Here is a 25743-nt window from a genome sequence, read left to right as displayed (position 1 = left end):
TGTCCCTTGCATCTCTCCAAGTTGTGGGATGCAACTACTTAAGCAGTAGCTGCAAAAGTGATCTTGTTTGGAAGGTGAGGAGGGAAAAAAGCAAACGAAACTCCATCACCATTTTCTTGAAGGAAAAAGTGGAAATTTCCTGTTCCATTCAGATACCAAACACCTCTTTCCTTTTCATGGCCACACACCCTTAGGTGAAAGGCCTCTGTCTGTCACCTCACATGGAGAGATCTGATCTGTTTCTCCAGTTGACTCATTTTTTTCTACCATTTTCTTGTACTATGCAATGAATACTACACAAACTATGATACATGCTAGATGCACAGAAGATCTGCCCATCTTGTAAATGCTGTAGGAGGATTCCTCAGCTACCATTGCTTTTAATAACACTGTAGTTAAGAAAGATTTGATTCACAGCTTCTTCTCACCTCAGTATTCCAATTTGCTTGCAAGTCATAAAATATATCACCTACCAAATGCTGCTAATGAGACACAGAGTTCATTAGAAATACCACCTCTCCTTGCTGCTACTGCACTTTCAGTCACTTCAAAAGAAGGAAACAGGTTCTCAGCAGCTGCTCTCAACCATCACTTTAGCCACAAATGCTTAAAAGCAGGATTTATCCTTTTGTTCTCAACCTCTTAATCTTTTTTTTTTTCTTTCCAGCTGATATATTAGCACTACCTTGCCCCTAGAGCACCCTTGCAAAAGGGGCTTCTAATGGATAATTAATAGCACCTACTTCACTGTTCTTCCAGGTGGCCTGAGAGCATTTATTTGTGAGTACTGCAGCACAATGTCAAGGGCCTAGCTTGCTCAGGGGCTGGGAAACTACTTAGTTATAGTTCCCTCCTACTGCTGGGACTATGACACAGGTGTGCTCCAGGCACCCCAACTATCTTCAGATGGCTTTCTTGGCAAGTCCCACTGCTGCTATCCCAGTCCATGGTATATGCAGGGCTTGGACACTAGCTGATACGACAGATCTCACCTACCTCATCTTCTCTAGACCAGAATGGCACTGCCCCCCCCAGACAGGGATCAGAGCAGGAAGCAGGGTCAGTGCAAAGGCAGGACATCCCCAGAAAAGGGCTTTCTCCATTTCCTCACACCACAGCCCCGTGCTGAGAAGGAACCAGGGCCAGGCACACACTGCTGCTGGGAGCCGGCCAGGACCACACTCACCCCTCGTTCTCCGCCGGCTTGAGCCCTCCGCAGCCAGCGGCACACGGGAGCCCCGCGGCGATGGCGCCTGCCCCAGGAGAGAGAGCGCCCGGCCCCGGCTCCTCACGCCGCCCAGCGGCTTGCTTCAGAGACGCGCAGGCGACGCGCGCAGCACCAGACCAACGGCCACTCGGCGACCGTTAACGGCCGCGCGATATTTGAAGCCCGCCGGGGCGCGCGCCCTCCTGAGGGAGTGAGGCGGCCGTTGGCTCGGCGCGGGCCCCGCCCGGCGGCACCGCGAGGGAGGGGCGGGGCGGCGGCGCCCCGGCGAGGGACCACTGCGGCGATGAGCTGTCGGTTCTCAGCCCCGCAGGGCGCAGGAAGTGGCGGAGCCACGGTAAGAAAACGCGCGGCAAAACGGTGACCAAAACGATGGCTCCGGCCATCGGCGACGTCTTCACCCAGGTCTGCACTGAAGGCAGCCAACGCAGGCACCATGAGAAGCAAGGGGAAGCTGGCTCATCCACGGGATCAGTTGTCCGTGTAGAGGGTTTAACTGTTCAGTGCACGGTGACACTAAACCTTGCGTTCAGGCTAGGACCCCAGGACAAATCACAGGGTAATTTATTCATACAGATCAGGGGAATGTTACCCTGCAGATGAGGATGCTAGCTGTAAAAACTGACTCTTTTGGCAAGAAATAACAGGGACTAGCTGCGCACTTAATCTGCTCTGACCTTTCTTGGCAAGACTGACTGTACGCCATACCAATAGGTATATGATGCTTTTCCTTGCAGGCAGTGCAGCGATGTGCAGTGGCTGCATGAGGGAGAAGCTGCATCACCAACAGTAGGAACAGATACACGCAATTAGATGACAAGCGATTTTATTTTGCAAAACAATCACTATACAGCAACAAATACAATTGCAAATTGGATTGAAAAACATGAACTACCTACCACCAGCCATTCAAGAAATGCCTCTTTTATGGTAACAGGCTCTAGAATTATCAGAAAAAAACACAGGTTTGTAACAGCAGACTGTATTCCTCAAAATCCCAGCATACAGCATGTTTATTTGTTGGCTTTTTCTCTTTGCTAAAGTTGAAGTGGCTTTTACGCTTGACTTTTCCACGTGTGAAACTAATTTACCTTCCTGCAGTGGGAATTGCTCAAGTTGCAGAGGGAATCGCTTTAGCAGTCGTACTAGTGAGTGAGCGCTACACACACCTAGGCTAGAATTCTACCTGCTTCAGGTTTTATAGCAAAAGTGATCTACTCTTCAAGGCGTTTGCCTGTGAAGGGACATTTGTACTTGGTTTTCGAACAGTGTTTGGTCCAGCGCGGCAAAAACTTCTGCTCACATGTGGTATTCCACACAGGCTGCCTTTCGACTCCCCTTGGGTCGTGTAAATAGGCAAATTTATGTTTGTAAGCAGTCGTGATGAGGTTACTACTGTACCTTAACATAGCATTGAATGGACAATACCATTTACTGCTGTACAGTGAAAATATATGCAGCCCCAGCGGGCACAAAATTATCCTCATCAGTAGTAGTTTTACCTTTACTGCTGCTGGACAAAGGTTTGCTGTACTTTGATTTCTTTCTGCTTGTGGTTACATAGAAACAGAACTCTGCAGATGGGGCAGAAGCACCTTTTCTTTTGTCTATACAACTTGACAGATTATTAATTTGAGGCTCTCCCCAAGCTATCCAAACAGGGTTAACTGTTCCATTTGTCTGGATTATCTCTGCATTGTTACAAAGTCGGGTCTCAGATACCCAACGTACCTGCTGGCTCAACATGCCTGCGGAAAAGAAACACAACGGATGCGGTTTCCAGGAAGCTGGCTCTATCTTTACTGGGCATTACATATTTACAAAACTGTTGTTTTTAAAACCAACACGCTTCTTGAGAAGTAAAGATTAATATGAGCTTTTTCAGTGAACATCTAGAGTCATGTAACATAACTTGTTTTTTTATTTAACAGCACAAAACTCTTGATTTCTTTTATTTTCATCTAACTCCACAGCATTCTAGGATTCTTTCTATGGAAGGATGATTACGATTACAAAGGTCTTTGCTTGAATCAGGACAAGAAAGCTCATTTTAATGCATGAAATAAATGACTTGGTGTGTTACACCAATCTAACTTTGGACTCAGTAGGTGTATTAACTAAGCTTCATCTTCTAGAGTATGTCCATTTTAAAAGCAGAATAAAAATACTTGAGTCACAGGTTAACACTGTGCTGACCAGCTGGTGTCCAGCTTCAGAGAAGCTGAGGTTCAGTAGTACCATCGACTCTCTCCCACGTTGGCAAAAGGCATAAAAAAACACTGCAAGGCTGATTTTTGTTAGCTGATGGTATGATCAGAGCAACATGATCAAAATACCATTTTGTTGTTTTTTCTTTCCATTTTTTGTTTTTCTGGACCAACAGAAAGGGGCTTTTAACACACCTCACTTGGCATTGTTTCCATGTGAACTCGTAAGCAATTACTCTAAGCAAGAGTACAACAAATACAAGGCAGAAATGAGAATCCTCCAGATGCACTTAGCGCGGTTCTAAACTCACTGTCCTTGGTATAGAACAACTGACTTACAAACAGTATTAGGAACTTTATAGTGTGAAAAAGCTTTTTTTCAGAGCTGAAATGTCATGCGTGGGGCTGTTAGGAGTTCATCTTCAGTAAAATTTTTGGAGTTCTAACCATTTTGTTTTGTCTTTATACTGCTGTGACAGCTTAGCTAAAATCCCCATTCGGTCCACTGAACGTCTACTGTTTAGTAACTGTGCATTTACTACCTGAATTTGATTATGTGGAATTCTGTGCTATTAATTATAAGAATCCTTCTCCACAGACAACAAAATCTTCTTTATGTGTCTTTTCAGATCAAACCCCAACACACACACGCACACATACAAATTAAGAAGTAAAAAGAACAGATCAAAAGCTTCCAACACACAATGTTAACCTAATACATGGATCAAGTATAGCTCAACTGACAGTGCAAAGTTTAGAGATTTCAAAAGGAAAAGATCAAACAATCTGCAAGAATGTAAACTGGTCATTTCATAATGTCTACTGTACATAATATCAGCAGATTACTAGCTGCTGATGAGTAATACTACCATATTACCTTCAGTGTTCTCTTAGTGTCCATAAGGTAGTGTTGGAGTTCTCACAAGTAACTCCATTTGATTTGATGTTTATATATCTCTGCCCTTTACCTTTTATGCACATTTTCTTATACTTTTTATAGTCAATATAATCCCACTTCTTCTTTGTTCAGTTTTTAAGATGCCCTATTTATTGATTAATCACCATGGCAACCCAGTCTAAGGAGCTTATTTTATTTATTCATGTACTATAATTTACAGGCATCTCTGTTATGTTTATCATTGTTATCTGAGTGCCCGAGTGTTTATATAAGACATCACTGAAGGAGTGGAAACAACACCATAATACTTGTTTCTGTGTTTCAACTTTAGCAAAAGAAAAAAAAATAAATAAATCTAACATTCACTGTTACTACAGGAGTTAAAAAAAAATAAAAGCCCAAACCAAACTATTTTGGATTTTTAAAAAATCCAGAATCCAAACCCAACCATCTTTGGAGACCCTCTTACAAACTTCTGGACCCCACAAAAATCAATCTCGGTGAAGAAAGGGAGGGAGGGGAGGAGGGAAGGAATCTTTTTTCTAGCATCACAGAAGAGACTTGCATCTGGCACTAAAACAGGGTCACGGCTTTTAGTTGTTACAGAAAGCAACTTCATGCTAAAAGTTTTTGTCTTTTTTAAATGTATTTTTATGAATAGGGAAAAAAACCCTGCTAACATCTACTTTTACATACCTAAAATTGCAACACCAAAGGGTGCAAGAGACACAGATACTGTGAATAAAGTAGAATATTCAAGTATATGAGGAGGGCGTATCACAAATGGCCACAGAGAAATATATATCTATAATACTGTATCAAACAGATGGAAAGGGTGTGAAACCGGTAGTGCGTACACACATCTAGCCGCTTAACCAACATTCTAATCAGACACAAGTCCAGTGGGATGAAGTGCTTCCTTTCGATAGCTTTTTTACGTCACTTCCCCAAGCATGGTTCAAATGTTTTTCAACTACTATTTTTAGTTATTAGTTAAATAATTTATTGGCTTTTCAGCTATACACTGACATAATTACCCAGGTCCAAAAAAATGTTAATAACTTAATTCAACTTTTGTTCTACTCATTTATATAAAATAACACTTTTTTTATTAAACTTGAATTTCTCTATATGCCCGTCCTTCTGGTAAGCAGACTCTTAATTTAACCTGTAATAACTTACAATGGGCAACTTTTTCATTTTTTATTTCCCCATCTATCAAGAGAACAGTGAAATGAGCAACTTGGGATATTAACAAGGCTCTTCAGAAAGAGGTGGATGGCCTTCAGGCACATGAAAGGTAAAAATGCATTTTATCATAGTACAGTACTCCATGCAAGACAGAGCAGAGCAACAATAATTGTCCAATGTAACATACTGCAGTTGTATACCCATATAAAGCCAGTGTCTTCCTGTTGTAAATGGAGATCAGGCCAATTTCTGCATCTATTTAATTAATTTTTTTCTGTTTTTTATTGTATGGTAACTACAAGTCTTGGGATATGACTTAGTTTTAGACATGGTAAAGAATGAATGTAACACCTGCTCTGAGCCCATTCCTGCCAAGAGCTCATGCCTAAATATTATTACTTCATACAATGCAAAATGGAGCAAATTCATAAGCCCTGTTTAGCGAGGGCTGCCGTGACATCTTCAGCAAGGGTAGCAAGCTGGGGCGATTCAAGCAGGTTGATGCTTCCAGAGGATGAGACGTTGCTGAGCCTGCGCGGCGAAGCCACGCTGGACCTGCCTGGTGACTGCGTGATGATCTCAGCCCCGTGGTCGACACGGGCCTTAGCATGCTCTCTGAAGTTTAGCTTCTGGCTGTCAATCTGTTCCAGGAAAGCAAAGAATATAACTTGGGATGGAGATGAGTTGTTTAAAAAAAGCCCTCACTGACTGGGCGCTCAGTGCTAGCTTCCTATAGCGATGATCACCCCACCTTTCCTTTCCAAGGCCAATCTTCCTTTCCTTTGGGAGAACTGATCCTGAATAGCGCCCTTTCTTCTTTTCAAAATCAGCTGCTCAGCACCTGCCTCAGCAAGCAGGCAGCTCAGGTCTTTTGAGTCCAGGTCTGGACTCAAAGATGAATCACCACCTTTTCCGTTTTATGGAAGCCGTTATCAGTTGGAAGCATCATCTAGGCAGTACAGTATCTTATATTCCAACCTACCATTCCCATCGGTAACAGCTAAGTTCAAAATTCACAGTACACCAAGTTAATTTAGACATCTAAGAAAGTATCTCCCACTGACTTTCAGTGGCATTTCAGTTCTTAACGTCTTTACAGAGAACTGAAAACCCACCTTCAGTTTCCCTCTCTGCTACTGAATGTTGCTGGAACACATTATATATTCACTAAACTCACTCGTTACAGATCATCACTTGGGTGTGATTTTCTTTTGTTTATTTTTAAGAACTCTTAAAAGTATTGAAGCTTATGGATTTCACCCTGATTAATGTGTATTGCCTTACCATGTTACATCCTCTCTTACTGTTTCTGTCGTTAGATGCTCTGATAAGCAACAGCATTGTTCCTACCTGTATGGATTTAATAGGCATTTTATGGGCAATGTGAATTTGATTCTGAAATTTGTATTTTCAAATGTTTGTGGGAGTGACCTTACTTTCAAGATGCTTTCCTCGTGTTTCATACTGCAGTCCTGATCCTCCGGAATACTCACAGTACAAACTCACTAGATCATACCTGTGCTACACAGCTGTCCAAAGCAAGGTTTTCCCTTGGTGGGAAAGCCAGTGCACAGACTACAGGATGTTTCACTTTAAGGTCCAGACTCAGCCTGGAGTGTGGACCTAAGCGTGATCACTCCATATTCAATAGGGAGCAAACAGCATGTGAGTGTGCTTGAAGAAAAACAAGCAAATGTTTCCTGCTGAATTCAGAGCCATCACTGAACTCACAGGTCTAATAATTTCACAGCTGAATGTGGGCCAGAGACACAGTGATAGCTTTTTCCCTGAGGGCTGTTCTGTTACCTTGACATTACCACCGCCAGGTACATGGTGGGCATTTTCGAGTGAACCAACTTTAGCCTGAGCTTTTTCTTTGAAATCCAGTTTCACACTTTCAATTTTCACACGTCCACCACCTACACAAAGAAAGGAAATGAAGATTAAGAGGCTGAAATCCCCCAGGAGAAAGTCTGACACAATACACACGGGTGCATTCATATTATTTCAGTTGAGATGTAGCGATGTTACAGAAGCACCGAATACCATGTTCCATGTTGCAGAAAATATAAAATCTTTGACACATACTTAAGTATTTTGCTGACTTCAGCTTGCATTTCACCATCTCATCAAATTGACATTGTGCCCCAGCAACATCCTTCTGCGTCATTACTTTATCTCAACTCTAAACTGGTGGTCCTATGCACTTACATCTCTGTATATTTAGTTAAGTAAAATTAAGAGTATTATTTCTATTATCAAAGTGTATTTACTTTCTCTTGGACTACAAAAGAGAATGGTATCATCCATGCTTTCTCCTTCACATACAAGGAGTGGGTCCTTGCTTTGTCACGCATCCCCGAAAATCCTGTAATACCTGGCTTGTGGTGGATGTTCTTGAGGGAGCCACATTTGGAAGTCACATGACTCAAATCTATCTTCTTGGTTACGATTTGTACCTGTCAAAATCACACACAAACATAAAAGACATTATAAGAATGAGAAGAATAAAATAAATAAAAAGCCAAACCCTGCAGAGAAACAGCCAAAGGCTCCACAAACCACTGGAAAAGGAGAGATGGTTAGTAGAAAACAGATCATGCCACAGGGGAGGAAACACCTGGATTAATACGACAAGCTTCCCTTCCACCTAGGAAGATGACAGAGCAGGGTTAAGTTTTTCCTTTAGTAAAATTAAGAGGAAGATGAAGCACATTGGGGTGTGAGTTCCTTTCTAAAATGTCTGTGAGCTGTCCCTTCGAGGTGGAGATTTCCAAAGCCCAGCATGCAGCAGGATCCAGCCCATTTGGTTCTGCTTTTCAGTGTGCCTCTAGGAAACTAGGAATAGTCTGGTGGCTGTTTCTTTTCTACCATCTGTTTCATATTTTTTTTCCGTCTCGGTACAGTAAAAATTTTCAGCTCAATCCATTATGGAGAGTCTGATGGATCTACAAATGTGAGCGAGCTCAGCAGCTGTACCTGCACGGGTGCTGGATCAGGCAGCCCAGCTGCTGTGGCACTCAGTGCTCGGCCGGGCTGCAGCACCGACACCTGCGTCTCCAGCGGCTCTGCCGAGGTCTGCGTTGCCATGACTACACTGACCCAGCGAGGGACACGCTGGCTCTGCTGCGCTCTGGGCAAGCTCCGGCGTGCGGCTGGCTGGCTCTCACCCTTCCTGCGTTAGCGCGTCTTTGCTACCACAGGAGCTGCAGCCCCTCCAGGCCACACAGAGCAGCTCTTTGCACATGAGCTCCGAGTTCACTGCAGTGCCACTGGTTTGCTCACCTCACCAGCAACAAACTTAGCCCGCAACAGTGGCTTTAGCGAACCTGTTTACTTCTCCTTAAAGTGGATCAGACACACACCCACCTCAGTGCTTGCATTTGAGGGGAGATAATTTCCACCAGAGGGGCCAGTGCCGTCTTAAACCGTTCTACCATGACTGCTAGAACTGACTGGTGTCCGATCAAACCCTGAGCAGCCTCTGTTCGTTGTACTAGAATAGTAATGTGCTGGAGATACGTTAGCACTGAGCACACTGGCAGATCACATCCTCCCTCTGAGTTTCCTTTGTCCTTTTTTCTCTCTGATAACTGTATGTAACTGAAAAGATTAGCTGAGGAAAGGCTGTGAAACTAGAAGATGCCCAGCTGTGCAGCTGGAGTCTCAACGGGATAATTGGTACTCTCTGGAAATGACTTCCATGGGCCACTGAACCATCTTGGCTCCCACTGGGCTTCCATGTCAGCACCCTTGGGTCTTAGACATAATCATTCTTGTCTCATTTCCTTTTCCTGGCCAAGTCCTAGAAATGTGTTGTGCTCTGTGGAGAAAGATCAGAAGGCCACCACTGCATACACAGGACTTACACAACTACCAGACCAGACTCACATGTGAAACAGCAGCAAGAAGGAAAATAGTGCTCAGAGGAAGGGAGACAAGAGGGGGGCTGGCTGTGCAAGGTGGGTCACCACAGTGGAGACGCCTGTTCGTAGTGTGTCAGTACTACTTACATTTCCTCCCCCTGCAGAATGTTTGATGTTATCTCTGGAACCACAGCGGGACTGAATATCGCTAAAATCGATCTTCTTGTTTAAAATCCTAACCTAAAAGGAATCGGAGGTAACTTACTACATACCATACACACACTCCAGTCAGGGTGCAGGACAGGGGAGCAGGGCAATTTTGCCTCCTGCTGTGACTCCTTCTGACACTTGCATCGAAATATGAGAGTCAATCATGCCAGTCTCTGTATTAAATGCAGTATGTTGCTCTTTTTTCTACCTCATGAGGTGGTGGTAAAATACAAAGGAGAGCATTTTCATTCCAGGAGACATGAGAGTTGGCTTTTCCCTGACAAGCTCCAAGAACTCCTTGTTTGCCTGGATTGCACGTAGCCCTTGGAAAGCCTGTCTTAGACTCTCTTGAGTGACAGCCAGTGTTTCTGCTGCACTGGGCACAAGGAGAAGATGGAGGCCCTTCATCTCACAGCTCAGTACTCCAGCCTTTGCTGCAGCAATTCCAGATCCAGCCAGCTCAGGCACTGTTTGAAATCCTGAGGCATTTCACCCCTCCTTCTGCCACATGGCCATAATAGCAGCTATATTCATACAACAGACCTCAGCATGCCCTGTGACATGACTGACAACTCTTGGCAAATGGATTAAACTGCAGTCAGAACTCACTACCGCTCTGACTCACTATTGCCCCCTATTAAAGGGCTACACTGAAACAACAGTACCTGGAAACCTGTGACTGCTTCTTGATTTCTGGTGCTGGCCAGAGGATTTGCTGGTCACAGCAACTTTCTGGTGCTGGCAGCCCTGTGCACTTTGCTTCTGACAGAACAAGTACCTGACCTCCCCTTGATGGTGCCAGCCTCCCTCACAGCTGGCAGGAGCCTGATTTCCTCTGCACCAACTTAGCGACAGATGCACTTACAGTCCTGACAGGGCCAGGAGGTGAACGCTGTGATGGGCAGGCCACACTGCCCCATGCTTGACCCTATGCCAAACCAGCCTCTCCACCTGGCAGATCTCAGGTGCCACCAACGACTGTCCTCCTCCCAGGGACCTATGTGCTGCTGGATGGGAGTGTGTAGGAGCACCTGGGCACAGGGCCTGCCTCAGCACACACACCTGGGTGACACCACTTGAAGACTCCTTTCTGAGCAAGGGGAGGGGATTGTGCTGACCAGTATCAGGCTTTTCAGGTGTGTGAAAAGGCATTTCTGGCATGGGCTCCACCTGCCTTCTTTGCACCAGGAGCTTTCACTCACTCAAAATGTGCAGCCAGTGCAGCGTATTCTCTCCTCCAGGTTAAATACGAAGTCTTTACTCAAATGTTATGGTAGATTTTATTCATCCCTATGTTACTAATATACAATACAAATTTACACTGTTTTTCCCATACAAGCCATATAATTTTAGGAATTATGTATTCATTTTAATAAATGGCATTTCTAGAGCCTTCACTAACATATATTTAGCACAGTCCTGTTGGCAGATGTTGAAAGTAAACCTACAATGACTAACTGGTATCGAGATGAGAGAGAGGCACAGATTTGCAGGGTACCTTCTTGCTTCTTTTTACCACGCCAGTAACAAAGCAGCTGCAAACCCAGCTGAAGCAGTCAATGACAGGAAGAAGAACCTTAGGCTGTCTCTGCTCCCTGGCTTCAGTTCCCCAAACTGACCAAGGCTCCTTGTTAAACCTGAGGCAAATCACTTCCTCTGTGCCTCACCTCTCCAAACTAGGAAAGACTATTTGCCCACTTTACAGGGAGATCAGGATTGGCAGCTCTTGGCTCTTGCAGTGGTGATAATGTCACATCCGAAAAACAGGTCAAATCCTCTGGCACTGAGCAGCTGGAGTGCACTCTTGACTCAAGCCCAGTCTAAACTCCAAGAACAAATTTTCAGAGGGCCATACTTCGCAGCTAAAGCAAAGAAGTTTTTCACAGCAAGCTGTTTCCCGAATCCCCCTCATTACATGTAATGTAACCACTATATCTGTCAAAACATTATGTTAAGTGCTCCTCGCTTTAATTGGGAAAAATCTGTGGCGATGGCAGGCTCAGCAATAAAGGTGATGACAGCATCAGAAAACTCCACAACTGCTAGGTCACATTTAGCCCCTCGGAAGGGCATCGTCACTAGGCAAACTGATTTCTGTCTTTCTCTTTCCTATCTGCTTAGCCCATCCAACTAAACCCATGTACACCAAAACATGAAAGCCAATGGCCTTTGGAGTTTTATGCTTGTGCTTTATCTCAATATACTATTTGTTTTAAAAATGTACCCCAGTACTGTACAAGACAGGTGTCACATCAGTTACAGAAATGCACATCAGATGTGCAGTCAGATCTGGTTCCCACAGAACTATAGGCCAGACAGAGCTGGGCAAAACAGAAGGCTTTCCTAGCACTTTCTGAGCACATGTCAGTGACAGATCACCAGCACCTCTTAGCAATGGCCACAGGGATGCATTTGCTCTGAAAATGCTGACTTAGGGGTCATGACGAGACCTTAGTGCTGTGGATTGGGAGCCTGTGGCTTAAAAATGAAGCCAAAGCAAGGTGATAAGTTGAGAGGGTGCCTTTGATCAAGTGCCCAAAGGTGGATTTGCACCCAGAAGTCTGACAGATTACGAATCTCATGGCTCATGGACCCGGCAAGCAGATATGTAAAGGAACAATCATCTCAATTATCCTCTCTGTCTCACTGGGTGACATGTGCCCCTGTGTAGAGGGGCCAGCGGGAGACCTATGTATCACTTATGTCCTATGCTGAGGGCTGAAGTGAGATATGAGTGATGTAGATGTGTTGTGCTGGTCATCTGGCATAGGGATGAACTGTACTGATCCAGGTTTTCCCTCCATCCGACGTTCCTGAGCAAGCCCTATCCCCTCTTGCCAGCAATATCACCTTAGCTTTCTCCCAGGCCTGTTAGACTGGCCAAATAGGAGACAATACACAGATGCCAACTGGCCAGCTGTTTATTATCTCCGATTGTGGGGCCTTTCTCCCCAATTACAGTGTTACACTGAGTCTCTCCTGCATACCCAGTCAACAACTGGAGGCAACAACTGGAGAGACTGCCTGTGTTTCCAACCCCTGCTCCTCTGCCAGCGCTGGCTGGAATTGGCCACAGAGTGACAAATGAGTTGAGGAAGGCTGAGACTGCCAGCCAGACAGCGTGACTGCCTGAGCTTTGTTTCCTTAGGAAATCTGACTGTAAACATCAGAGGGAAAGTACCAGAGAGGGAAAGGAACTATTTAGACTAAAGAGCAACTTTGGCTTGCAAACAAAGAGTGTAAACTGATTGTGTATAATAATACAAGAGGGAATCTAGAGGGAAACTTGTAACTATCCAAGCATGGAGGCTTTGGAGCAGCTTCCCAGGGGAAGAAAATGGAAAATTTCTATGATGGTGCTTTATGAAAGGAATTAGATGATGCAGCTGCCTGCAATAGAGGGAGTGCAAACACCATGACTCACCAGGAAGGTCTCTATGTTCCTGAATGCGTGTGTACATCTTGTGTGGGGGTGGTGGTGTGGTAGGGATGTAGGTATATGCACTGTAATTGTGTTGCACATTAAATGAAAGATCAAGCCTGCTCATGCTCTCCGTCAAGAAAGGGAATATTTTGCTCTGTGGAAGAAGCAGGACTGATTTCTATTCACCCTCACTAAAAATCCCAAGAGGCCAATCTCCCACATGGACCTACTGGCAGACTCCCTCACAACCTCTGCATTGGCCTGCCAGTCTGAGATGGGTACGTTCCCTCCTACTGATCTGATTCGGGATTACCAAGGTATGTTGCACAGGGGCTGGAAGTTAGTATTTTGTCCACGACTGAGGAGAGGTTCCTTATCATCTGTTGTGCACAGGGTGAAGTTAAGCGACACTGGGAAAGTGAAACCTATACAGAAAATGCTGGGTTTATTCCACAAAACTGCAACAGCCAAATGGTAAAACTGACATCTGACTGAAGACCTGGCACACTGACTGCTCTACAGACCCTCCCCCCTCCATTCTCTGACAGCTCCTCAGCAGCGATGCAGAAGCGAACCCCAGAGCAGACTGCGCTGACGTGCACCCAGTGTAGCCTCACTGACTCGCACTGCTTCTAGGTAGTCCCCAGCAGGAATCAGCTACTGTTCTCCAGCTGCTTCTCAGCTCTTTGAATGCCATTTGGCAAAGTGCCGGGAGATGCAATGTATGTCTGGACAGCTTGCCAGGAAAGGAAGCACTGATGGTATCCTTCTCAGGGCTCATTTTGATGAGGCATCTAGTGACCTGAACTTAGTAGGGTAAACTGTAACTCCTTCCCTACATACAGCGGCCCGACTGGCAGTCTAAACAGGAAGGGGCTGTGGTCTGAGGGCAACATCTACACTAGACCAGAAGGGACGTTTCTGGGTTAAGCTGGCTGATGTGCGGAAAAGTGAGAGAGGCTAGCAGTACCTGTGAATCTCCCAGTTAGACATATGCCTCCCTAGGGCTGTGTTCCTCCCATAGAAGGTGAATTTGGATTTCACATTTTCCATGTGCAATGGTCTCCAGTCTAGGGGTCTGGAGCAGGCCCTTCTCTGTCATATTGCACCATTATATTCAAGATGAGCAGAAATATGTGGAAGTACTGAGTGGAAGGCTGAGAAACGCAAGAGAAAATTTAGTTCAGTTTTGCCCCACTGTTAAAGACAATATCTGTGATTGAAAACAGCTTATGCTGTTCAGCTGCTGTTCACAAGAACAGGTAAAGCCTCTAACTTTTCAGCCACTGGGTAGATAATCCATAAACAATGTCCCTCCTATGGCTCACTACCCTGGTACACACCAAAACAAAGATACTCAAAGAATAAAAATTGAGATGCTGATGAAATCAGGCTCTGAACACATTTTCCACCAAGCTGATGGTAACTGCAAGCCTTGCAATTACAGCCTCTGAGAGGCTTTACCACAAGCACTGTGCCTAAAGCATTTAAAGTACTCCAGCCAGGCCCCACTTCATTCAGGTCATAGTTTCATCAACAGAGAATGTTATTCATGTACTTTGAGCCACTGTTTATGACTTTTCCTTAGGATGTCTACATGTTAGCCCTGATACCGTCCCAAGATTCCTTTGGGCCTTGTTACTCTGCAGTTATAGCACATTTCCTCTTAGACTTTCTGTATTTCAGATTCTGGCTACAGTGAAGCCAAGGAGACTCAGAAATTTAAAGTTGTGTCATTTGAACATGCTGTGGGCCTGGGAACTTGAGAAAAGCTCTCAGACTCCTAACAACTTATCAGAAAGGGCAGGTTACTCCTACTTAGCCCAGAATCGCAGTAATTTGACAAAGTTACAACCTAGAACTAGACATTATTTCACTGTTTGGTCTCCTGGTTAACACAGAGATTGAGTGAGACAGGAATTGGTCTTGCATCGGAAACAGGTTAAGGTTAAAACCTGATCATAATCAAGAAGCAGTTCTAAGCACTTCCAAAATTATATGCTGCCAAGGACAGATGATACTACAATTTTTATACTCCTGGCAAAGGCTACTTGTAGAGGAAAGAGAGGTAAGACTATTTCTCTGGCCTAGCAAAGCCTCCAAAGAGAAAATGTGCCTCAGACTTTCCATATCTACAAACAGAGCTTGAGATCCTATTCTGATTTTGCACTGCTGAATTTTCTGGATACATACAGTAGCGAAGCTGCCAGCCTACATGCTAGTGAGATTCAAAACAAAAGACTGCACTGGACGTAGCGTGGATAAATAAAGTATTCCTCCTCATCTTACTCTTAGTAAGGGTGAAAAGGATAGGTGCAATTCTGACCTTAAAAAATGAAGCCAGAGGCAGACACTGGGCACATAATATTTTGGCCTGAACAGTTAAACTTTAAGACCATTCTAAGCAACTGAAAATAGATACTTCCAACAGTAGGTCTCAGAAAAATTTAAGAGATGCCTTGCAATCAGTCATGTCTTTAATACTTGCATAGGACAATGATGGCTGATTTACATCTTTCACTGTGAAGAACTTACAGGCTTCTTTTTACCTATCTGCAAATCACTCTATTTTTGTAATTAATAAGGTGGCCACATTGAACTAGGCATGTCCCTAGTAATGGAGAAAAAGTCTACACCATCAGAACACAAAAGCAAAAGGAGTATTTTCTGAGGGCATCTCTCTTAAAATCTTGTATTTCAAAGAAATTTAAATATTTAATTTGCATCCATTAATTAAGTTCACATATATGTTATTAATTGTCCCAAGTGTTAGAATATGTTGTTTTCATATATATCATATAAAAGAAATATTTGTTTCTCTCTCCAAAATTAACCACAGGAACAGAAACTAGTATGTTACATTTCAACCTAACAGCTGGCATGGTAAATCTTGTTCTGGTTATATGAACATGGTAGAAACACTGAGAAATTTTGCATAATTGTGCTGTGAAATACAAAGCAAAATTACCTCTTTTCATGCCGAAGAGTTTACAGTCAAGAGACAACAATAATAGACAGCTCAAGGAAGTGCAAGATGCAAGGCAGATCAAGTGTAACCAGTGTTCTGTAATCATACTCATCGCTAAATGTGGGAATCCGACCCAAAAGAATAGTAAAAGAAACTGAAGGATATTCATGCAGAGAGTAAAAAACATGCTAGGAGCTCCATTAATTCAGCTAAAAAAACCAAGATTCCACAGATCTTTGTTTCAGTAGTCCTCAACCAAGAAAAAAGATGGATTTTGTCAAATTACAGAGTCCGATCCTGAAATATTAGTAGCAACACTCCTTACTCATGGGAATAGTATTAATAGCTTCAAATATCATCAAGCAACAAGGTTTTCAAATAAGATTGAACATTTTTAAGAAGGGATGAGTTTTGAGTCACTAGGCCTGCATTTTCTTTACTCCGGCAAAATGGAGAAAACTAGGTCATTCAGTTTGAGTTCAGAAAGTATCCTGTGTTTACCTCTTCATGGAATTTGGCTTTCTCAAATCTCAATAGATCAGCATGTCTTTTCAAATCTGAATTTCCAAGAAAAAACAAGGTTTCTTTCCTTTATTGTCTAGCAAAATAAACTTCATTCTTCTCACCTTTCCATCCAAGACAGAACATCTATTATATGACTGAACAGCTCTGATCCAGATTGGGGGGTTGCCTGAACATTTTTCCCATAAGAACTAACAACCTGCTCCATTTCATTGCCAAAAGGTACTTAGAGCTCAGCTGAAAATTCCTCCTCTGCTGAACTTGAGGCTGGGATGAGTCGGGCTTTTACAAGAATGTATGTCCTGGTAGTTTCAACCTACTCCAGAAAAAAGTACAGCTTCTCTCCATGATATTAATGAGAGAACAATAACCAATATTGTACACTATGTCTGGGATTAGTCTCTTCTAACTTCAGCGAACTAAGAGTTTCAACTGGTTATGTAAGCTGCCACTATAGTCAGTGGAGAGATACTGGATCCTCCAGAAAATGGTACCTTCAATTCCAGCTAGACAGCTCCCCCACATCCCACGCGGTTGGCAGACCGCAGCTCCTAAGGAGCAAAACCTGTCAACCTATGGCTACTGCAGTCGGTGGAAGTTTTGTTACTCACTGACTTCAACAGAGTTGAGCTGGAGCCCCATCAGACAGCTTGCGACTCTCCCGATGAGTTCCTATGGTTTGCAGTCTGTCCTCAGTGAGCGTGACGCACATTTTACAGATTGCTGAGGCACAACAGCGATGTTACTGTGCCCCAGACACAGAGAAAATGGATGTCATATCTGGATAGAGAGTCCCAATTCCCTGCCCATTTCTACCAACCAAATGCCTTCCCTCAAAGATGCATTCTGAAACCTGCTGGAGCCTGACAGTGATTGTTTCATTTTTCTAAAATATGAGTCAGGAAGAAGGATCTTTTTTTTTATCCAGAATAATTCAAGGCTTAACTATGCAGACTGTACTCATGCAAGCCTTCCATTAAACGAGTGGAATCTGAACGCAGGAGCTGCAAGATGTTATTTCTGTACAAATCTGCAATGATGAGCCAAAATTCTAAATTTCAAAACCCTAAAAATTATGCTTTTTGAGCTGTGATAAAGTTTTGAAATTATGCCTGAAATCTCTAACTTATCTTTGCATTTATGGATCTGTATTTTAACATGGGATGAACCAATTTCTAATTTTCAAATTCAAACAGGCAAACAAACTGTTTACAAACAATACAAACAAACTGTTCTTAAGCTCCTGCATTTCCCCTGCTTTTCAGTCCAAAACAAACCTTTCCAAATGTTTTTTAAATCCACAAAACCAGGAATGTATAAAGGAAACAAAAGAAGACTGATAGATATGAAATTATCTTACAGTTACGAGCTGTTGCCTTGGTAAATTCACAAACTTATTCCAATGACTGAGGCCAACAGTGTGGAAACAATTGCTTTCTAGTCTCTCATTAGCTAAGTACTTTAACAACAGCCATGTTACGAAGTCGATCCACATATTCCTTAAGTTGCCACCTGTGGCCCTGGTTTGGGAAAGGACCAAAACCAATGCTTAGCTTAAGACTTATAGCTCATTTATGTGCATCAATTTTGTCCTGGATAGGGACATTCTCTTAACTTAGGTCAACATGTTTATGGCTCAATTATGTCTCAGATCACAGTGGAGCGGAGGAAAAGGTGGCAGAGAGATGGGAGACAGAATGGGACCTGGTAACAACAGCTCAGATAGCACGTTTTGTTATGCCCATATTCTCCACTGTCTTTTAGAATGCACTTCATTAGCCAGTGCACCAATGGCACATAGTTTAAATCTTAGAATTAATTTTTGGGCCATCATCTGTGTAACTTGGTGCAAAGACATCTGAAACAGAAGGAAGAGGAATTACAAGATGCTGTCTCAACGGGAACTTGCCAAACACCCATCTGACCTGCAGTTCCTCCGAGCTGTGCTCCAGCTCTGCTGGGCCCCCAGGACTGTCTGTCTCTGGACAGTCCTCACATCTTGTCAGGCTGCTATTGAGGCAGAGAACACAGAAGGATCCTACTATTCTCTGCAGACAGGGACGTAAATTGTAATGATGGGGCCGTGTGTGTGTTGTGTTGCCATCCAAACTGATCTTGAAGCCAACAGTGCTGGACTCAAGCAAAAGAACTGTGCAAAGAAGAAGAGAGATATCTATCCAAGCCTCCTCCTCTGCCTAGCTCTGACATGTCTTATCCTTCCCTGTTCTGCTTTCTTTTATTATTTAATGCAAATACCTATTCTCTTTCGCTAGCAATTTTGTGGGTGCTGGACAAGTTCCACTGAATATCAGTGTCATCAATTTATTCAGACTCTCTGACCCATGACCAAATGCACTTTGCTTTCCACAATTTATGGTAGATAGTGAATTTTTCTCTTAATCTTCCTAAAAGCCATCAAGGGTCACTTCATTCTCCAGTTTTGCTTGGGTATTTCGTTCTTCTGTGTGCCGTCTTACCCCTTACAAGGTGCCTGGCTGTTACTGCAGTTCATGCTATTTTACACCTTATCTTTAAGTTGGCTTTATCTTTGATTGCTGGCCTCCGATGCTTTATAAATACCCTGCCTGGTCAGTAGTAAAAATAATTCAACTGGTGCACTTTTGTACACTGATACAAACACTGATACTGTACAAGCCACATCCACAGTCAGAATTTCAAGAAGAAAAAAATTCCAACATTGAAAAACCCTCCAGTCCTGGCATCTGAAACAGATTTCCACCCCCACCCCCTCAATTTTCCCCCATGCTTCCCTTGGGCTGTCTGAAAAATAACAGATGCAAATGGGTTACTTTTGAAAGCACAGCATTTCCTCCACAGCTGATGCAGTGCTAAAATCCATCTGAAGCCCAGCAGACATACCCATGAGCAAGTTGTCTCTGAGCTTTGCCAAGAATGATACATTTCACCATACTTTACTATAAAGAGAAAACCAGACAACTACCTACTGGCTGCATCACAGAGCAGAGAACCCTTCACTTCTCCAGACTGCCGAATACCCATTAAACAAATCTCAAGCCATCTATTTCTAGTAGGAATTTAATGCAGGGCAACATTAGTTCACTTCTTCCCCTAGAAACACGGTCTTTTCTTTTTTCTGTCAGGTGGAGCTATTTCTCTCCTTTTCTTTGTTTTTGTGTCTGGCAAGCCAGCTAAATTAAAATCAATCTGTTGGCTGATGAGCTTTTGATGAAAGTCAAGACTGAAGCCCTGTACTTCTTCATTTATTTAGCATTCAAACATCCCATGCTTCTTTAGCTCTACATCTCGGTCTCTGGCAGTTTTGCAGTGCTGCTGCTTTCTCTGGGACAGCTGTAAGCTAAGACAAAACCTTGTACTAGGTTAAGATATGCCTCCGGTAAAAGGACAGAGTCTGTCTCCAAATGACACTTTTGGGTTGCATATCTGTACTCCTTTAGTGACTTGCATGTCATGTTTATGTACTTAACTTGCCCAGATATACACTGGCTTTTTGTCTGCTTGTCTTTCCTGTGGTTACTGCTATCAGCACTCCCAGTTCAGCCTATAAAACTTGAGCAGCCTTCTGCTCATTTCATATATCATCACTAAAAGCAGATAGCAGTTAACAGCTCATTTCAGCTGATAAAGTATTTGCCACCAAACAAGAAGCAAGCAGACACAAGGAAACTAAACTAGCTTTCATATGTTCCTCTGATAGACCCTCTAAAATTCAACTGCAGAAACAGGAAAAGAACTAATCCTAAAACCTCTTACCTAGACTGAGCAACCATGGTGTAAAGGAGATCCAACGGGAGAACTCAGTGAATCTCTCTTTGCCCCAGCCACAATTCTGTGGCTACATACCACTGGGAATTAAAAAATGCTTTAGCTTCATTGATCTTATTATGTCCGCCCAGCAGTTTTCCCCCATCATCCCCCAAAGGGATGAAATGCCGACTGCTGTGTCATTCTTCCCTGGTAAAGACCATGTGCAACTTTCCCAAAGTGCTAAGGAAATGTAGCTTTCTAGGCATGATATTTACAAAGAAACACAATTTGCTGTGATCCTCGTCTTGCATGGTTCTTACGATCCCCAGGAAATAATGGGGGGGGGGGGGGGGAGAGGAGGAAGAGGAGGAGGGGGAGAGGAGGAGGAGGAGGGGGGGAGGAGGGGGGGGAGGAGGAGGAGGATAGGCTAACACGGCACTGGTTTTAAGCCCCATCTCCAGCGTCCAGGCTTGTTACATTATAAGGAATGCTAACCTGGATGCACTGTCTGAGCTTTTGCTCCAAGCCTCCCAGAGCCCCTGTGCACCCTGACCATCTGCTATACAATATGTCGAATAGGAGATGAATTCCCATACAAAGTAATTACACAGATACGTATCAAAATAAAGGCAGAAAGAACCTTTCCTGAAGCATTACCTTCCTGACTTTATCTGAATAACTGGCTACTGTCCAAATCCTGGAAAGCACTGAATGTGTTAATTTACCATGAAAGCAGGATCAATGTCTAAGAGATGCCTTACTGTTTAATATATTAGCCTGCTTTTTTTCCTCTGTATGAGCTGCAGTAGGCATAGTTAAAATGTTTTGATACAATTACTTTTTTTGAGAAAGTACTAGGCAAACCTCACTCTTTTGTATATTCCACTATGTATTCCAAAAATCAGATATTTCTACAAGTATCTGATCTGGAAATACTGTGCAAGTCAGCTTTCTAGAATGTCTTGTTTTCCAGACAGCTGAATGGGTGAGCATCTTGTGCTTCACCCTGATGTCCTGTCCCTGCAGGTAGTTCAGAAACGGACCTTTCTAGAAAAGACAAGCATTCGGACCGCCACTGCTGTAAGTAACTCGGCAATCTCAGCTTCTAGGGAAGTACAATGGAGCTGGGGACACATGGATTTTTTTGTGGTAGGGTTGTGATCCAGAATCAATATGAAATACAAATGATCTTTTAACAAATAATAACCAAGTTTTTTACACTCACAATAGTGATTTCCCTGTATTTTTAGCATAAATCTTGGTAAGCTATATTTTCTTTCCTCATTCTGCCTCTCTGTTTCTAAACGAAATAGGACTTCTTTCAGGTTATAAATGGTTTTATAACCATTAAAATATTAATAAAATGAGCCGCTTCATCCTGTAAGGCAAACAACAGTTCTTCCATGCAGAAAGCTTGCTTGGAGATAATTTTGGCTTTTAATGCCATCTGCACAACCACGTCTGAAATGCCCAAAACAGAGAAATGACTACTCCAGGTCTGGCCATAGCTCTGCTTGGTAGGGCATCAAGCAGAAACTCGTCAAGAAAGGTATAAACTCCATACCCTAGGAATACAGAGGGTACTCCTTATCTGATCTTTCCTCACTCTCCAAAAGCACAAGCTTAGCTTAAAAGCCCACATGTTTACTGTTCTTTCCAAAGTTTTGGTATGTGCTGTCTAAAGCAATAGGAGATTTTGTTACTCTACACATATGTCCCTTCCTTAGATGAAGGCAGTCGTCAAGGTAATATGTTTCATGGCATAACTGTGTAAGGTATGAAGAACTAAGTCCTTTGATATATTCCAGCTTTATCACCTTTTCCTTGAGTTCTTGTGCACTCACACGGTGAGAACAGAAAATCATGATCTGCTTTCTTACGCATTCACCTTTTCTTATTTTAAATGCCTTCTCCAGTTTAATTTAAGCCCTGTTCTTGCTCATTCAAATCCTGCAGCAAAAAAAGCAGTTAAGTCTAACATCTACCCCCTCCCATCATCTTTAACCTAGGGTGGATTTATCAGGTTGGTTTATCATTAACACCACCCAAGACAATGCATGTCACGTAACTTGATGCAGTGAAAAGTCATGGTGCTGTGCAATCCTGCTCACATCTATCTAGATTGAATCTGAAACTGCTTGAAGTAGAGAGAACCTCTTTAATTTGCTGATAAGCAAGCAGCAGCTGCTAAGATTCAGGCTGAACATATCTGTGGCACGGAGTGCAAACTTTTCTTTGCAATTTGGCACTGATCTCAGTGAGGCACTGTTAATTTTCAGGTGACAAGATACTTTTCTGAGGGTAATCTTCCCCCTGCCATTTATCACCACTTAAAAAACAACCAATGTCTACGGCAGTGACAACAGAAGCAGCATTTACAAGGCAACTCATGATGGCTCCCATCCCATCCCAGCACTGCACTGTACACATGAGAATAAATCAAATATGGATGAATGTAAAGAGTGGAATCCTTACCTGCCCTCCTTTAGGCTGGTATTTGATATTATCTGTTGAACCGATTTTAGACCTGACATTCTTGAGGTCAGGTAGAGGCTGATTAATAACTCGTAGCTGCTTCGGAGTGGCTGGAGATTTGGGAGGAGTGCGAATGATGGCAACTTTTTTCTCAGTGGGTACAAGTATGGCAGATTTGGGGGTCCCAGGAGTGTGTGGGGTTCTGGAATAGCTGGGGGTCCCCGGAGTGCCTGGGGTACGGGAGGAGTAGCTAGGTGGGGTCCCGGGAGTGATGGCAGTGGAGCCAGGAGTGGTGGGGGTAGAAGTTCCACTTTTTCCTGTTCTGCTACGAATTGGCTCTGATCCTATATGCAAGAAAAAAATAGCATTAGACCCAAAAAGATACAGCTCTTCATCATACTGTACCTCCCAAGACTGCAACCCTGTGAGAAACAGCTCTAAGATGGCTCTGTCTCTGCTAACACTGAAGCAGCAGACTGGGTGTCTGTCTCTGTGTCTTACTTAGCTAGTCAACCCTGCCAAGAGTTACCTTGTCACCTGTGGTTGAGCTGGTAATTCACCCACATGGTGACCGAGGTCTCCATTCTGCAGTACAGATGTGCTTCCCAAAATGCCTATGCTTCCTGCAAAGCTGGCTAGGCAGGGCATAATACTTAGACACTGATTTCCCTCTTAGGAAAACTAGACCCACCATCTGAATCTAATCTTTGGGACTTGATGCAATAACCTTGTCAGCCAGTGAGAGTGTTGCCACCTATTTCAATGCAGTTCGGGTGTTATACTAGACAGTGGTGAAAATTCTGATCTTAATCCTGAACTACACCGTCTGAATGCCTGGCTGCTTTTGGTCACATACCATGGCTGGTAGTCTGGTATCTGCGGCTGAATCCTGAGCAAGCATTCAGCTGATGAACAAGAGTCATGGTCTATGGTTCTACTGGGAAGATGGACAGATGTCCCCCAAGTTCACAGAACCACAGAATGGTTGAGGATGGATCTCTTTAGAGATCATCTGGTCCATTCCCCCCACTCAAGCAGGGTCACCTAGAGCAAGTTGCCCAGGAGCCTGTCCAGACAGTTTTTGAGCATCTCCAAGGAAAGAGACTCCAAAACCTCTCTGGGAAACCCGTTCCAGTGCTCAGTCACCTTCACATTAAAAAAAAGATTTTTCTTATATTCAGATGGAACTTCCTGTGTTTCAGTTTGTGCCCGTTGTCTCTTGTCCTGTCACTGGGCACCACTGAGAAGCCTGGCCCCTTCCCCTTGACACCCTCCTGTCAGATATTTATACACATTGATAAGATCCCCCTGAGCCTTCTCTTCTCCAGGGTAAACAGTCCCAGCTCTCTCACAAGAGATGCTCCAGCCCCTTAATCATCTTAGTGGCCCTTCACTGGACTTGCTCCCATAAATCTGCGTCTTTCTGGTACTGTGGGTCCAGAGCTGGACACAGCACTTGAGGTGTGGCCTCACCAGCGCTGAGCCAAGGGGAAGGATCACTTCCCTCGACCTGCTGGTGACACTCCTCCTAATGGAGCCCAGGATACTGTTGGTCTTCTTGCCGCAAGGGTGCATTGCTGGCCCATGTTCAACTTGTTGTTCACCAGGACCCCCAGCAATTCTCTGCAAAGCTGCTTTCCAGCAGGTCAGCCCCCAGCCTGTACTGGTGCATGGGGTTATTCCTCCCTAGGTGCAGGACTCTGCACTTCCCTTTATTGAACTTCATGAGGTTAAAGTTCAAATATTCAACTAGTGCAGTGAAAGAAGGCAATTACGGAGGGCAACCTTGATTAAAAGTTACATTCAAGCTACATCTGCATGCAAATTAAAAAAAATACTATAACATTTTGTAGTGGCTCCATTCGGTGTCAATGGTATTGCTAGTCCTTTTCACTTAAACGTAAGAATCGGTTTATTTAGTGGCATTGTACTTTCTGCAGTGAGCTTTGCTTGTAACTCTCTACAGCAAACAAACAGAAGAAGCCGAGATATCTCCGTACAGTGTTTATAGCAAAGGTTTGCTGTGAGCACTCAGAGAAAGCGCAAACCAACTCCTAAAGCCTGAGAACCTCAATATTGAATGGATGCATATAAGTGGTTTCACCTTTAAAATGTTCAAGAACGATAACTCCAATGCACCTCTCTAGAGCATCCAGTGGGACTAATCAAAATCCCATTCAAGCTAATTGGTAATTGTTCTGTTTACTTAATGGTGATGGACCAAAATCAATGCACTGCTGCTCCTGTGATCCATGAAAAACTGTATTTGTTCTACATGACACATTAGACTGAACATATTCCACTCTCACCTCCAGTTTTCCTGAATGGTTTCTTTCTTTCCCAGCCAACCCTTAACCAGAACTTTCTCACTATACCAACTGTAATGGAAAGGGAATGGTTTTTTTTTTCCAGCTCCCTGCAGCTTTAGTATATTTATTTTTCATTGCTCAGCTCTTCCACCACATTTGCAAATGCTCAATGGCCTCTTGCTCCTAGCCAGCAAAATGGGCTGTTGTGCCACCTGGGGGTCACTCTGCTTGCAAAAGGTCTCTGTTTTACTCTGGGAGCATCAGCCAAGAATTTCAAAGGACTCTTCTGTAGAATTTTAGTATCTACTTCCCTTAGCTTCTTTTAAGAAGTAATTGGTTTCTAAAGAGGGAAAGCCAGAATAATTCCTATGGGAGAGCAGGGAGCCACACCACATCCAGGTTCTGAAGCCTGGGCTGAATGCAAATCAAGCTAAAAGTTTTGGGGGTATTTGGTAAAAATCTCTTTGTCCTGCAATTTCCCTTGGCTTGCGATTTGATAGACTTGGTCCTCATAAAAGGACCTTGCTGGTTAACTACCCTGATTTCCCCCAATGAGCCACTCCACTAGCTAACATCTTCTTTGCAGTTCTCAGAATAGAGAGCTTTTACCCTTATACTAGAATCCGGGGAGGTTGTTACAGTGAAACAGCAAATTAATGACTGTAACTATTAGGTTCAATGTTTTCATATCTGTCAGAAGG

The 25743-nt window shown here is 43.5% G+C and overlaps 1 protein-coding gene across 32 annotated transcripts in view; it reads right to left on the bottom strand.

The window, feature by feature from the left end:
* Positions 1-2034: 2034 nt before the first annotated feature.
* The window catches only part of MAP2 (microtubule associated protein 2), a 273633-nt gene continuing 249924 nt past the window's right edge, over positions 2035-25743 (bottom strand). For 18 of the 32 annotated variants that reach the window (XM_064515289.1, XM_064515292.1, XM_026116678.2 and 15 more), the window contains 5 exons: positions 22734-23077; positions 9535-9627; positions 7899-7980; positions 7328-7440; positions 2035-6162 (listed from right to left, as the gene is read on the bottom strand). In XM_064515289.1, the coding sequence (XP_064371359.1) occupies positions 5947-6162; positions 7328-7440; positions 7899-7980; positions 9535-9627; positions 22734-23077 (848 nt within the window). In that variant the 3' untranslated portion in view covers positions 2035-5946. The remainder of the gene's footprint in view (positions 6163-7327; positions 7441-7898; positions 7981-9534; positions 9628-22733; positions 23078-25743) is intronic. The other 14 variants (XM_064515300.1, XM_064515308.1, XM_064515309.1 and 11 more) reach the window with 1 other exon arrangement.

The sequence above is a fragment of the Dromaius novaehollandiae genome, chromosome 7, assembly GCF_036370855.1.
Source record: "Dromaius novaehollandiae isolate bDroNov1 chromosome 7, bDroNov1.hap1, whole genome shotgun sequence".
In the NCBI taxonomy this organism is placed as follows: domain Eukaryota; kingdom Metazoa; phylum Chordata; class Aves; order Casuariiformes; family Dromaiidae; genus Dromaius; species Dromaius novaehollandiae.
This window is presented reverse-complemented; position numbering and strand designations above follow the sequence as displayed.